At 39.7% G+C, this 12,866-nt stretch overlaps 1 protein-coding gene across 2 annotated transcripts in view; it reads left to right on the top strand.

The window, feature by feature from the left end:
• Nucleotides 1-9,938: 9,938 nt before the first annotated feature.
• The window catches only part of SHROOM3 (shroom family member 3), a 304,580-nt gene continuing 301,652 nt past the window's right edge, over nucleotides 9,939-12,866 (top strand). For both annotated transcript variants that reach the window (XM_087864063.1, XM_045790030.2), the window contains exons 1-2: nucleotides 9,939-10,211; nucleotides 10,498-10,934. In XM_087864063.1, coding sequence (XP_087720189.1) covers nucleotides 10,770-10,934 — 165 coding nt within the window. In that variant the 5' untranslated portion in view covers nucleotides 9,939-10,211; nucleotides 10,498-10,769. The remainder of the gene's footprint in view (nucleotides 10,212-10,497; nucleotides 10,935-12,866) is intronic.

The following is a 12,866-nucleotide window of genomic DNA, read 5'->3' as shown; positions in this document are numbered from 1 at the left end:
CGCGGGCGACCGTTGGGCACCTCGGCGTGGCGTGGGGGCGCCTCCCGCCCTCGACTCCGCCCCCCAGACGCCGTCGCCGGGGCAACCGAGCGCCGTTCCCCGCCCCCACCCGGACCGCCTCCCCTACGAGCCCTGACTAAGAGGGCTGCTTACATGAAACCCGGTCAGCCCTGCCCCAGGACCGACCCTGGATTCGGGCCTCCACCCGTACCCTCTGTCATTCAAGACCTCTCACTTTTTCTTCAGCCCCCTCACCGGTCTCCCCGTCCTACTCTTGTTCCCCCCAACACGTGCACCCCAACGCCCCCAGGCCATTCCCGCAGTTGTCCCGCAAATAATCTTCTCAAATGCTTACCGACCCACGCAAATCCCGTGTCTACGTAATCTCTAAGGGTCAGGCCCAACCCTGGCGTGTGGCCTGTCAGGCCCCCACCCTGCCTCACCCTCGCGGTGCCTGGCTTCTGGCACTTTCTCCACTCCCGCCCTGTCATTTCCCATTTGACCATTTCAAGTTAACAGAATTCACATTTTGCAGCTCTGCCTCTGCTTACGCTGCTCCTCTGTCTGGAATGGCTTTCAGGCTTCAAGTGTGTTCTCGGGATAGCTGACCCTCTGGCCTACGGAGAGTTGTTTCCTCCGCTGTGTTTCAGTTGCTCTCTGTCGTCATCTCTAATATAGAATTTATCGGATCAAATGATTACACACTCAAACCTTTCAGTGCTGCCGAAATTAGTGCTTAAACAGAACCACTCCAGAAAGGCCTGAGTGTGATAGGTGCAACCTGTGTTGTTAATACTATTAGCAGTCACGTTACACGGACACCTACGGCAAATAACTTTTTCTGTCTGAATTGATTGGAAATATTAATAAATGCTACATTACTTAATGTAATTATGGATTTTAATAAAATAGTATCAGGTGCCACTAAAGTTTGCTTTTTATTGTACCTGTAATTTAAATTATTTCATTTATTGACCCAGAGAGATTTAATATTATCTATAGAATTGAGTATTTTAATAGAGAACGAAGCCATAAGTATTAAGTGGACAGGTAAAAGGTAAATGCTTTAAGTTTTGTAGCTAGACAGAAAGCAATTTTTAATTATTTTGTTTTTGTCTTTTATTCCATCAAGGCACGAGTGTTCTTAGGGCAAGAAAATATTTGTTACTAATATGGGGTTTCCAATGGTGTCTTCTGTTTAGATTTGTATGCCTGACCCTAAGAACTAAGAAAGGTCCTTTTTCTTTTCTTTTTGAAGTCTTGAATTAACATAATGTGTTAATTAGAACTGTATGAAACAGTTTAGGGGCTCCTGGCTGGCTCAATCAGAGGAGCATGTGACTCTTGATCCCAGGGTGGTGAGTTCGAGCCTCACGTTGGGCGTAGAGATTACTAAAAAAAAATAAAGAAATAAACTTAAAAAAAACCTATTTAAAACCACATTTATGTATAAAATTATGTGCACTGAATTTTCTTACATAATTCTCTGCGTTTTGAAGTGTCTTGCAGTTTTACTTCTCAATATGTTTAAAAATTGAATTAAAGAAAGAGTTTCTTGGCTTTTAAAATAGAGAATTTAAAGATGAAGGGGTGCAGATTTCCTTTAACATTCACTCAGCCGTTTCACATATATTCATAAAGTACCTGTCATATGCCATGTGAAGGTGTTGAAAATAGAGCCATGAACCAGATAAAGTCCCTATCCTTATGGAGTTTACATTCTTGTAGAGGAAGATGAGCAATGCATAAAGGGACAAGTTCAAATATGTCTGACCATGGTAAGTGCACTGGAGACAGGGTAAGGAAGTTAGGGAGGGCGGGGTATGTTGACACAAAATGAACAAGTGTTTTTTAAAATTATAAAGAGAAAGGAAGAGAGTTTTTTTATTCCCAGCTGCGTGGTATATACCACCTTCACAAAGAAGAGAGTGCCCCAGGGTAAGAACGCATGGCACAGAGTTATGTATGGTTTTTTTTCTTCAGAGAAAGAGTTGCAGATCGTCATGACAAAGAACATTCCAGAAAGCTACAGGCTTTATGTTATGGTTTTAGTATGTGCAAGGCTCTATGGCTTTAATCTTATGGAAACCAGGAAGGCTCTTTTCCCCCTATCTTTATGTTTGGAATGCTCTTTTTTGGTTATATTTTTAACGAAACAGATGTGCTGTGTGTTGTGTGGGGCAGAAATAGCGCCCATGCTTTGAGGTTTTGCCGAGTCATTTCCACCTTGGGCCCAGGAGCAAGGCCCGCAAACATGAAAAGCTGAAGATTTTATCAGGTGCCATTTCATAGTGTGCTCTGAGAAGCCCTCATGATAAAGTAACATTGAGCAGAGACCTATAGGACTGGAGGGAGGAGCCACATGTATACTGTAGACAGAGCTTCCCAAGCACATGCTTGGTGTATTTGAGAATCAACCACGAGGCCAGTGAGGCCTGAGCAGAGGGCACCAACAGGAGAAGGTTGGGGTCCTAGTGATATAGGGACCAAGTCACCAAGAGCTCTTTAGTAAGAGTGCCTGTCTGGGTCCAGGGTTGTTATTTGTCTCCCTTCATTGTGTTCCTACTCTGGACCAGACTCTGTGCTGGGCATTGGGGGAGGGGAGGTGCTGGTTTATAAAGAAGCTCCAGTTTCTGCCTTCAAGGAGCCGCTATCCTTCTTATTGTTTTCAATGCAAATGGCTCCTGGCCTTTCTGAGGTACAATTAAGAAGGGTGGGTTGATTCAAGGATGGTTCAGGAGTAAGGAACCCAGATCTGGTCTAAGTTTTGACACTAACTATATAACCTTAGGCAAGCTATTTAACCTTTTAGAGCATTAGTATTTTCATCTGCAAATGTTAGATGTAGAAATTATTGCAAGACATTTTTCTAACTAAGAAAAAAAAGAACTATGATTCTACAAAATCAAAGAACTTCATCTTAGTACAAAAACATTTTTTAAAATTGTACAAGAAAAGCACCTCATGCATCATAATCATGACACATATGTAGGTCACTTAAAATTTAATTCATGATTTGCTTAGTTTAAAAAAAGATCTTGTTTCATAAAACATAACCAGTTTTGTAAATAAGTGATAGTTAAAAATATATAGTGTAGATTATATAATTTTTTTAAATCATTGTGTTTCCTTTATGACTTTGAACTTAAAGATTTTAGCCAAAGATCTTCAAAACTAAATGTAATGCTAGACCGGCATGACAGAGTAGCTTGGATTTTTAGTGTAGATATTTTCCCTTCCTGATTATGGTTTAAGATTTTCTATGTTAAGTCTCATCTGACGGACTATTTCCCCAGTGCCTGGTACAATGTGGACACACAGAATTGACTCAATATACAGTGGAGAGGAAATAAATGGCAAATCATCTCCAATAATTTTTGTAAGTTGATAGGGTATAAAATATTGAAGACCATATTGTTAATGTTCTGACATTCTTCAGAACATAAGAAATATATTTAATCAGAAAGCTTGAATTCATTCAGCAAATATTTATTAAACACCAACTGCATACCAGGAACATCAGTGAACCAAACAGACCAAACCTTGCCTGCATGGAACTTAACATTCTAGTTGTGAGAGACACGTCATAAATAATCATGACGATCTAGTTAACATATTAGAAGGGGTTAAGTACTGTGGAAGCAAGCAAGAGGGAGTGTGGAATAGATGGAAATTTAAATAGAGGAGGGAAGACCCACCTGCTTCCGGGGAATAGATGTGAGTAGATTTCTAGGAACATTTCCAGGCAGGGTAGACTAAGAAGGTGAATAATTTCGAATTTGAGGTTTCTTTTGAAACTAGCTGTAAAAGAAGACTTTCATATACCATCCTAAGTGCAGGGAAGTTTCTACTCCTTAGAGTTGATTGAGGGTTTTAAAATCAACTTTATTAAGGGGCACACCTGGGTGGCTCAGTTGGTTAAGCATCTGACTCTTGATTTCCGCTCTGGTCATGATCTCAGGGTTCTGGGTTTGAGCCCCGGGGCAGGCTCTGCAGTCAGCGGGGAGTCTGCTTGGGACTTCCTCTCTCCCTTTCCGTCTGCACCACCCCCTCCCTGCACTCAATCTCTCTTTCTTTCTCTCTCTCAAATAATCTTTTTAAAAAATCAACTTTATTGAGGTATGCTTTGTGTACAATAGAATTCATTCATTTTAAATGTACAGATTAATGACTTTTGAGAAATGTATATACCTAATATCAATCTCCAATCAAATGTAGAGTATCTCCACCTACCTAGAAGGTTAATCTGTGGTCACTCTTTTTTTTTTTTATAAGATTTTATTTATTTGAGAGAGAGCGAAAACAAGTAGGGGGAGGGGCAGAGGAAACGGGAGAGAGGGAATCCCAAGCAGATTCCCTGCTGAGTGTGGAGCCTGACGTGAGGCTCAATCCCAGGACCCTGAGATCATGACCTGAGCTGAAATTAAGAGTCACATGCTTAACCGAGTGAGCCACCCAGGTGCCCTGGTCACTCTCTATTTCAATACTGAAATGAGTTTTTTAAAACAAAATATACAAGTTCTTGAGTTTGTTATTTTATAGAAGATTGAAAAAAAGTAGTAGAAGTAGGAGATAGATGTCAAATAAGAAATAAAATAAAGGCAGATTATGTTTTCTCCTCTAGCCTGTGTTTCTGCAGTTGAGGCCAATCACCGTCATCACCAGTGTCTTTGAAGTTGTCTTTGTTTCTCCCAAAGGAAAGAAAAACTATACCCTTTACTGTAACCATCCAGTGTTTCTGCTGAGTATATTAAGATCTTTAACTTCTTATCTAAGAAATAAAATAAGTGTATGGATATATTTCTACCAGCTTTTATTTATGTATTATTTATTTATTTATTGTTTTTTAAAAAGATTTTATTTATTTATTTGACAGAGATAGAGACAGCCAGTGAGAGAGGGAACACAAGCAGGGGGAGTGGGAGAGGAAGAAGCAGGCTCACAGTGGAGGAGCCTGATGTGGGGCTCGATCCCATAACGCCGGGATCACACCCTGAGCTGAAGGCAGACGCTTAACGACTGCGCCACCCAGGCGCCCCTATTATTTATTTTTTAAGTGCGGGGCTCAGACCCATGACCCCGAGATCAAGACCTGGGCTGAGACCAAGAGTCAGACGCCCAACTGACTGAGACACCCAGGTGCCCCACTTTAACCATGTTTAAGTATACAGTTCCGTGGCATTAAGTATATTGACATTGTTTACAACCATCACCACCATCCCTCTCCAGAACTCTTTCATCTTCGCAAACGGAACTCTGTACCCACTAAACACTAACTCCCCATTCTCCTTTCTCCAGGCTCTGGCAACCACCATTCCACTTTCTGAATTTGACTACTCTAGGTACCCCAAATACATGGAGTTTCATAGTATTTGTCCTTCTGTGTCTGTCTTATTTCCCTTAACATAATGTCTCCTGGGCCCATCCACCTTGCAGTATGTGCCAGAATTGCCTCCTATTTTAACGCTGGATAATAATGCATTGTATGTTTAAGCCACATTTTGTTTGTCCATCCATCTGTTGACTGGGTCCTTGAGTTTTTTTAAAACTAACTTTTTTGAGGTATAATTTCCATTTAATACATTGTATCCATCGAAAGTGTACTAATCGATGTTTTGACAGATATACACACCTCTGAAACTATCACCTTGGTTGAGACACAGAACATTTTGATCATTCCCAAAAGATTTAAATTGATTGTGTTTTGATAGTCTTGCAATCACTGTTAGTAGAGTCGGTGAAGCAGAGGCTGTAAGTTGCGTACACAACGCCCATCTCTCCTGGCTCCTTTCTCGGAGAGTCTCAGTTGTGCTCGAGTATTCAACTCAACATTCTCCAAAGCCATGGCTCTGCCTCAAGGGAAGTTCTAGTGGAGAGATCCCAGTTATTTTAAACTCCTCTTTGGGCTTTCATTTCTCTTCGAGTGACTGTTTTCAGGGGAGGTTTCTTGGCATTTAGAGGTGAAGGGAGGTCTTCTGGGAAAGTTGTCCTTAATTTTAAGAAGGAGAGACACAAAGAGATGATTCTTTTTGCCTTTGAAAGGTTGCCTAAAGATTCTGAAAACTTTAAAATAAGGCTGGGTTTTGTGTGTTTGGGTTAATTCTGAGATGCCCTTTTTAAGAAAAACTACATAACCTTCCAAACCTCTGATTTATTATCTGCAGTTACCTTAATGATTACTTAGTGAGCCCGGAGAGCCACTAGGTGTCACTCCTACTTTATTTTCAGAGATAATCTAGTGGCATTTTCAATCTTGGCAATGTTAAATTCTGAGGCATTAAAAAAATCCAGTAAGTTAAAAGTCATATTTAAAATGCTAGCAAAGATGAAGATAAAAACATTAAACATTAACTGTGAAAAATTAAAAAACCAGATATGAGAATTTTGAAATGAATAAATTAGTTTTTCTTTAAAGGATGTTAACAAATAGAGTGAGTGATGCATGGTTTCTGAGTCAAAACAGTGATTTAGGCAAATGACATTTAAAGGTGTTTAGTATAGGGATGCCAGGCAAATGGGAGAATCAATATGATGGAAATAGTTTTCCCCTGGGGCCACGCTCACAGTAACACAGCAACACGCGCTCAGTTACCAACGGTGGGAATTTTTCATGTGGAGACAGAAAGTGAAGTTGTGAGCTGTGTTGAATCTATTTATCATGAAGAAAGGATTTGGTTAAAAACAGGAGTAGTTCTGGAGCTCCTTTCTACTCCCTAGACAGGTTGCTGCCCTGTTCATGAATTGTTGAAGAAAGCCAATTCGATTTTTTAAAAAAGAGTAATTCTAAGTTAGAGGAAGCAGGAAGAAGGGAAGCAGTAGAAAGAGAGAAAATAAGATTGACAGCTGCGTCTTTGAGAATGCTTCCTTAAACTTTCTCCCGTACTAGGAAGAACCACGAAGGATTTCATTGTGTCTCGCTTAGAACTCTTTCAGCTGCAGGGAGCAGAACCCCAACTCCGGCTGTTTAAAGGACAAATAAACAGGTATTTACGATCTCCTATAACTAGAAGTGTGGTGGCTTCCGGAACAGCTGTATCTGGTGAGGGCAGCAATTCTCAGAGTGTGGGATGGGGGCCTCAAGGAGTCGCTGAGGCCCTTCGGGGTTCATAAGTCAAAATCATTTTCATGGTAGCTAGGACGCTGTTTGCCTTTGTCTGCTTGTTCTTTCACAAGTGTGTAGTAGAGTTTTCCGGAGGCTACATGACTTGTGATATCAAACAGATAGAACACAGAAGTGGATAGTCGGATCCAGCTGTCTTCTACTAAACTGCCATTAAGGAGATCTGCAAATATGTAGAACAAATTCATGCTTCTCGGTGATCTTTTTTTGTTTGAGAAAATATAGTTATTTTCCATAAAATATGTTTGTCAGTTTAACATTTGACGACTTTTCTATTTTTAAGTGATTAATAAATATGTTAACTGTCCTTCTCTCTTTTAATTTTCTAATATAGTAAATACTGATACAAGACACGTAAACAACATTTCTTTGGAGTCCTCAATAATTTTTAAGAGTGTAAAGTGGTCCTGAAACCAAGAGTTTCGAGAATTGCTGGCTTCGAAGAGGTATAGTTGGGTGCAGGCTTCAAGTGCTATCGCCAAAACACTGTTTCCGTATCCTGAACTGATTTCCTAGGTGTTGTTTTCCTTCTCAGGCTTCTGATGGCAGAGACAGACCTCCAGCAACTCCAGGACTATACCTACCAGGTTAGCAATCCCATAGGAGGGAATGTCCCTTTTCGATAGCTCTAGGAAAATTTCTAGTTATTACATTGGCCAAGCTTGAGTCACATGCCCTTCCGTATGCCAATCATCTGAGCCAAAGAGCAGCGATGCCTGGATCATATGTCCACCCCCGGAGCCTGGGAACAGGGTCAGCCCACCAGCACCACAGGATAGGTGAAGGAGTGGCTCCGCAGAGAGATACTGAGCAGACAAAAGCAAGCCCTTCTTCCGAAAGCCTGAAGCCCAAGCCAAAGATTTAGAAAGAAAACTACCCTGTTCTCCGTTGGAATCCTGTCCCTTCCACTGTCAGCATCTTGAGACAATAGGGCTGTTTCTCTCTCCAGGGGAAGGAGTGGGGAGGTTCTAATTTCATTCTCTAATTAGCGTTTGGGTCCAAACCACACACCCTAGCAGAAGTTCTTCCTATGAATTAGCAATGCTGGCCACACAGAAAGTTGTCTTTTTGCCATAAATTATGCAAAAGACCTACCTTAAGCTGAGATGCCTTTCCTAAGTGTCTGAAGATTTCAATTTTATGCCCACTCATGCTGTTTGGAGGATGACTGCCATCAGATCATTTAACCTTTTCATGGCCTCTATGTGCTTACCTCCAAAAACAAGGATACATTCGTTGACTCTGAGCAATGGAAGATGGGAGAAAAAGGTATTCTAACTGATCTATCAGTTGCTATACTACATGTCTACCAAAGGAATTTTGACTTTTTTTTCAGATTATATATCAATTTTCATCAAATATTTAGGTCCTAAATATTTTTGACAATAATATAAGATAGAGGTTTCACCAGTCTATAAGCACCTAGTTGTTTTCTTCATTGCTTGCCTTTTTTTTTTCTTTGATTTTGTTTTCAGCTTCATTACTTTTAATATTAAATGTTGATGGTGTAAAATGTCATTTTTTACCAAATGAATTAGGAGTAAGATCATAAGTGCCACAAAAAATAATTTTCAGAAAAAAAATATTCATTTATTTAGAACCCTAACTGTACACACACACACTTTGAATAATCAAGTGAAAGAAAAGCCAATGTTTCTCCTTTTATTCTTAATTTATATATTAAGCTGTAAAAGGAAGCAGCAATAAAGATTGCATCAGTTACTATTAAGAATCAGACAATATTTGCTGTGTACTTTCATTCGGTATACTTCATGTTTCCACTAAAGTACGATCATGACATAGAAATGAGATTGCACTGTTTTTTTTGTTGTTGTTGTTGAGCCCTTCAGATGAAGTTAGTATTGAACATCAAATAATACTTATATGTTATACATTAAATATCGTCTGGACTGATTTGCATAATATGTCTGCTTCTCTATTGTATTTTCATTAATTATAAGTACATTCAAATTAAATTGATATCAAAACCCACAGTAATTTTTAGCCTCAACTTCCAACATAATTCACATTACTACATACTTTTAAACAGAAGAAGTTTTAGCAAACATATCCCTTGGAAATAATTCTAAATTGTTCCAACGACTTAATGGCTGACCCTCTTTGTAAAATGTATAGTTATCTTGCACTGTTCACATTTTTAATAAAAAGCAGTAATGTTAAATTTCATATAACATTATTACAAAATTCTATTGATAACCTAAAATGAGAATAACATTCAGCTGTGAGTACCTCTTACTTGCCAGGCATTAAGTATATTTCTTTTCATTTAAGGACTAGAGAACAGTCTTGGAGTCGATGACAATTAAAATATAGAAGAAAGCCTGCTTCCTGTTTGTTTTGAGTCAAACAAGCAGAAATTTGATGGGAGCGTCAAATTTCAAGATGACAGGCTGGTCCTATATACGACACTTGGTATTTTCTTCTAACAACAAAAAATAAAGCACTTGTCCCTTAACTGTTTACTGAAACCGCTTAGGGCACTGCTCCTCCAACGTGGCGACACAGCAGAATTGCCTAGAGTTTTAAAAAATGCCAAAGCCTGTGTCTCACCCCCAGGGGTCCCGCTTTAATTGGTACAAGATGGGGGCTATTCTATCTAATTACTGCTTGGCAATTAGCCATCTGTATGTTATTTTCAACTTTCTACGTTTTATTGGCTGTAAGACCGCGTGGATTGGGCGAGTTCTTGTGCCGAACTGCGTTCTGCATAGCGGTGCTTGCTGGGCAGAAAGGTTGCGGTGCCTCTATTTGCCTTAATCCATTTTCCTCTCTCTTCCTTGCTCTTTCTCTCAGAGGAGGCAAGTAGCAGCAGCGGTCACTGACCATCACTGAGAATACCAAGAAATGAACTCAGCTGCCTCCTGGATGTTTCTGTTCCACTGAGGACTAATTTACCATGCTTTTTTTTTTTCTTCCCATTTTCCCCTCCATCCTGCAAAAACTTTTTATTATTTTTTTTGCAAGAAACACACCATGAAGTTATTGCTGAGAAACATAAGCAAAAAGTTTTAGCACAGCGGCTCTGTCTCTTTGGGACACGTTAGAAAATTCTGAAGCAAGCAGAAGCATAGTAAGTGCTTTCTTTCTTTTAAAGCTACTTCTGGGGAGAGGGGAGGCTATTGTAATGGTAAATTTCACTCGGAGAGGAAGAAAGGGTTGATAATCAATCAGAAATTAGGTATTCGCTTGAGATTTTGCAATTCTCTTGCTATATTATAAGATTATTTTAATTTTCTCTGTAAAATATACAGAAAAAAGTTTCGGGGGTGTGTGTGTGTGAGTGAAATAAAAGCGGTCTTGAGACTGGCATAGAAAGAAGTTCTTTTTGTTTTTTGTTTTTTGTTTTCCAAATGGAGTGGGGAGATATATAGCACTGCGGGGCTTCAGTGAGATCCCGGAATCCCAGGAGGAGAATTTACATTCAGAAATGTTGAAGTGAAAAATCCTCCTGGGTCAACATCTTGGATTTAAGCTCCGAAGAACTTTTTTACGTCTGGAAGAATTCGCTTCTCAAAACCACTCTTTGGTCGGCAAGTATCCTGAAGGATGGAATAAGGTGCTATGAATAGAAGCCCTGCTCTGCTTCAGGCATTTAAAATTTAACTCGAGGGATCATGTGTTGGGCGCGATGAGGACCACAGAGAACTTCGAGGAGACTCCTGCCGCACTAAGCCCTAACAGGACCCCCAAAGGCAGGTACATTTATCTGGAAGCGTTCCTGCAGGGAGGAGCTCCCTGGGGCTTTACTTTGAAAGGTGGCCTGGAGCACGGGGAACCATTAATCATCTCTAAGGTATGTTTCTTTTTGTAACCTTGTCTTTATTGACATTGCTTTTTCAACTTTAAAACTTCGGTCAGATCTGTCCAAAATGCAACCGTAATACTGGGGATTGCCTGAATATTGCTTAATTTGCTGTTGCATACCTTGCAGATTATATCTGGAAATATTTTGTATGGCTTGGCGTTTGAAAGAAAAAAATGTGTGTAGCTCAGTTAGTCTATGAAATCCTGGGGAATAATGTGCTTGCTCAATGGATAATCTCTTTTTGTGAATGAAATAGTGTAAAAGCAGCTACCACATGATCTTTTCAGTTATAAATCAGATTAAAGATTAACAACACGGTGAAGGGGGTGACATGGTATATGCTTAGGAATGTGTGCCTTTATTTAGCATATAACTAGAAAAATATCTGCTCTTTCTCCTGTCCAGTGAAAAAATGTCTAGCATTCCAGAATATTTTAGAATTTCTTTATAATTCTGGAATAATTGATTACATAAATATTATTTATTGCTTTTTGCACTCTCAGAAAGGAGAGGTCAATCAATTTTGTGTATAAAGCAAATGCAAAACTCCATTTCTGCCTCTTTTCTGTATCTATGTATTTAAACCAATTTTTAAACCTTAGTCATCTGCAACATGCCTCAGTTCTCTTTCTTTGGTATAATTAGGTATACCCACTGAATGAATCCTTTTTATATATTACGCTTAGTATTTCTGCTTTTCTCTTCAACTACAGAGATTAAGAGAGATTACAAAAATTTCTTTTAAAATTTCAGAATATTATCAGTCTAAAACAATAGAACACAAATGCTTTTTACACATATGCATTACTTAAGAAACATTTGTAATTGAGGGAAAAAGTTTTTTAGTTTGAGGGTGGCAAAGGGAGAAATACTCATTTTGCCCAAGCTCTGTTACCTATTTAGGTTAGTTTTCATGTCCTAAAAAACGTGTGTTTTGAGAGAGAGGGAAATGGATTCTTACTGTGAATAATTGGTTTCCAGCAGTCAGCCAAGAGTGTGCAGGATACCTCTGTAAGGTTTGTGACTTTTCCTTGCCTTTTCTAAGAAAACAAAAGATATATGTATACATATGTGTATCGTTAGGAAGGTGTCCAGCTATAAGTCACTGAAAACCTGACTTACAGTGGCCTGCGTAAATCGGGGCTTGTTTTTCTCATACTGCAAGAAGTCTGGAGGTAGGCTGTCCATGCAAAGAGCCACAGCTCAATCCTATCAACATGGACTTCGATGATCTCTCCACTCTGCCATCCCTGTGATCTTGGCTTTTGTCTTCATGGTTACATGATGGCTGCCACACCTCCAGTGTTGCATCTTTATTCTGGGCAGGGTTTTGGCTTTTTGTTTGGAAAGAGACACCCTCTCTAACAGACCTGTGCTTACATCTCATTAACCAGAAGTGTGACACGTCCCCCTCCTCAGAACAATCACTGGCCAAGGGGCCCGAGATTATCATGACTGGTTTAGAGACCAGGCAGGATTTCTTTCCTGGAACCTATCTTTCCTGATGTCAAGGAGTCTCTGCCCACTGTTTGAATATACTGGGGTTGTCTTTTCAAGAGGAAGGAGGAAACGGGTGCTAGGTGGACACTGAGAATGTCTGCCACAAATATAAATATCACTTCTGCATTTTAGAATTCTGGTTTTATACCCAATTTGCCTGGCCTTATGTCAGATATTATGTGTGTACATTGGACGAGAGTTTGCTGTAGGATAGGCCGAATGCTACCACTAATGAGCCACTCTTCTAAGGCTCCCTTTAGTGTGCAGAATGGGGGGGGGTATACTATTATATTATCTCCCTTATTGGAATGTATTGGGATTAAAGGAGACCATGCATTTAGAGAATTTAGCACAGCGCCTGGCACACAAAGGCACTCAAAAAAGATCTTAGCAAAGATTATGGTTATTGTGTTTTATTAT

The sequence above is a fragment of the Ursus americanus genome, chromosome 8 (genome assembly GCF_024610735.1).
Source record: "Ursus americanus isolate L20-20 chromosome 8, mUrsAme1.1.p, whole genome shotgun sequence".
In the NCBI taxonomy this organism is placed as follows: domain Eukaryota; kingdom Metazoa; phylum Chordata; class Mammalia; order Carnivora; family Ursidae; genus Ursus; species Ursus americanus.
Note: the sequence above shows the minus strand (reverse complement) of the source record. Positions and strands in the feature narration are given on the sequence as shown.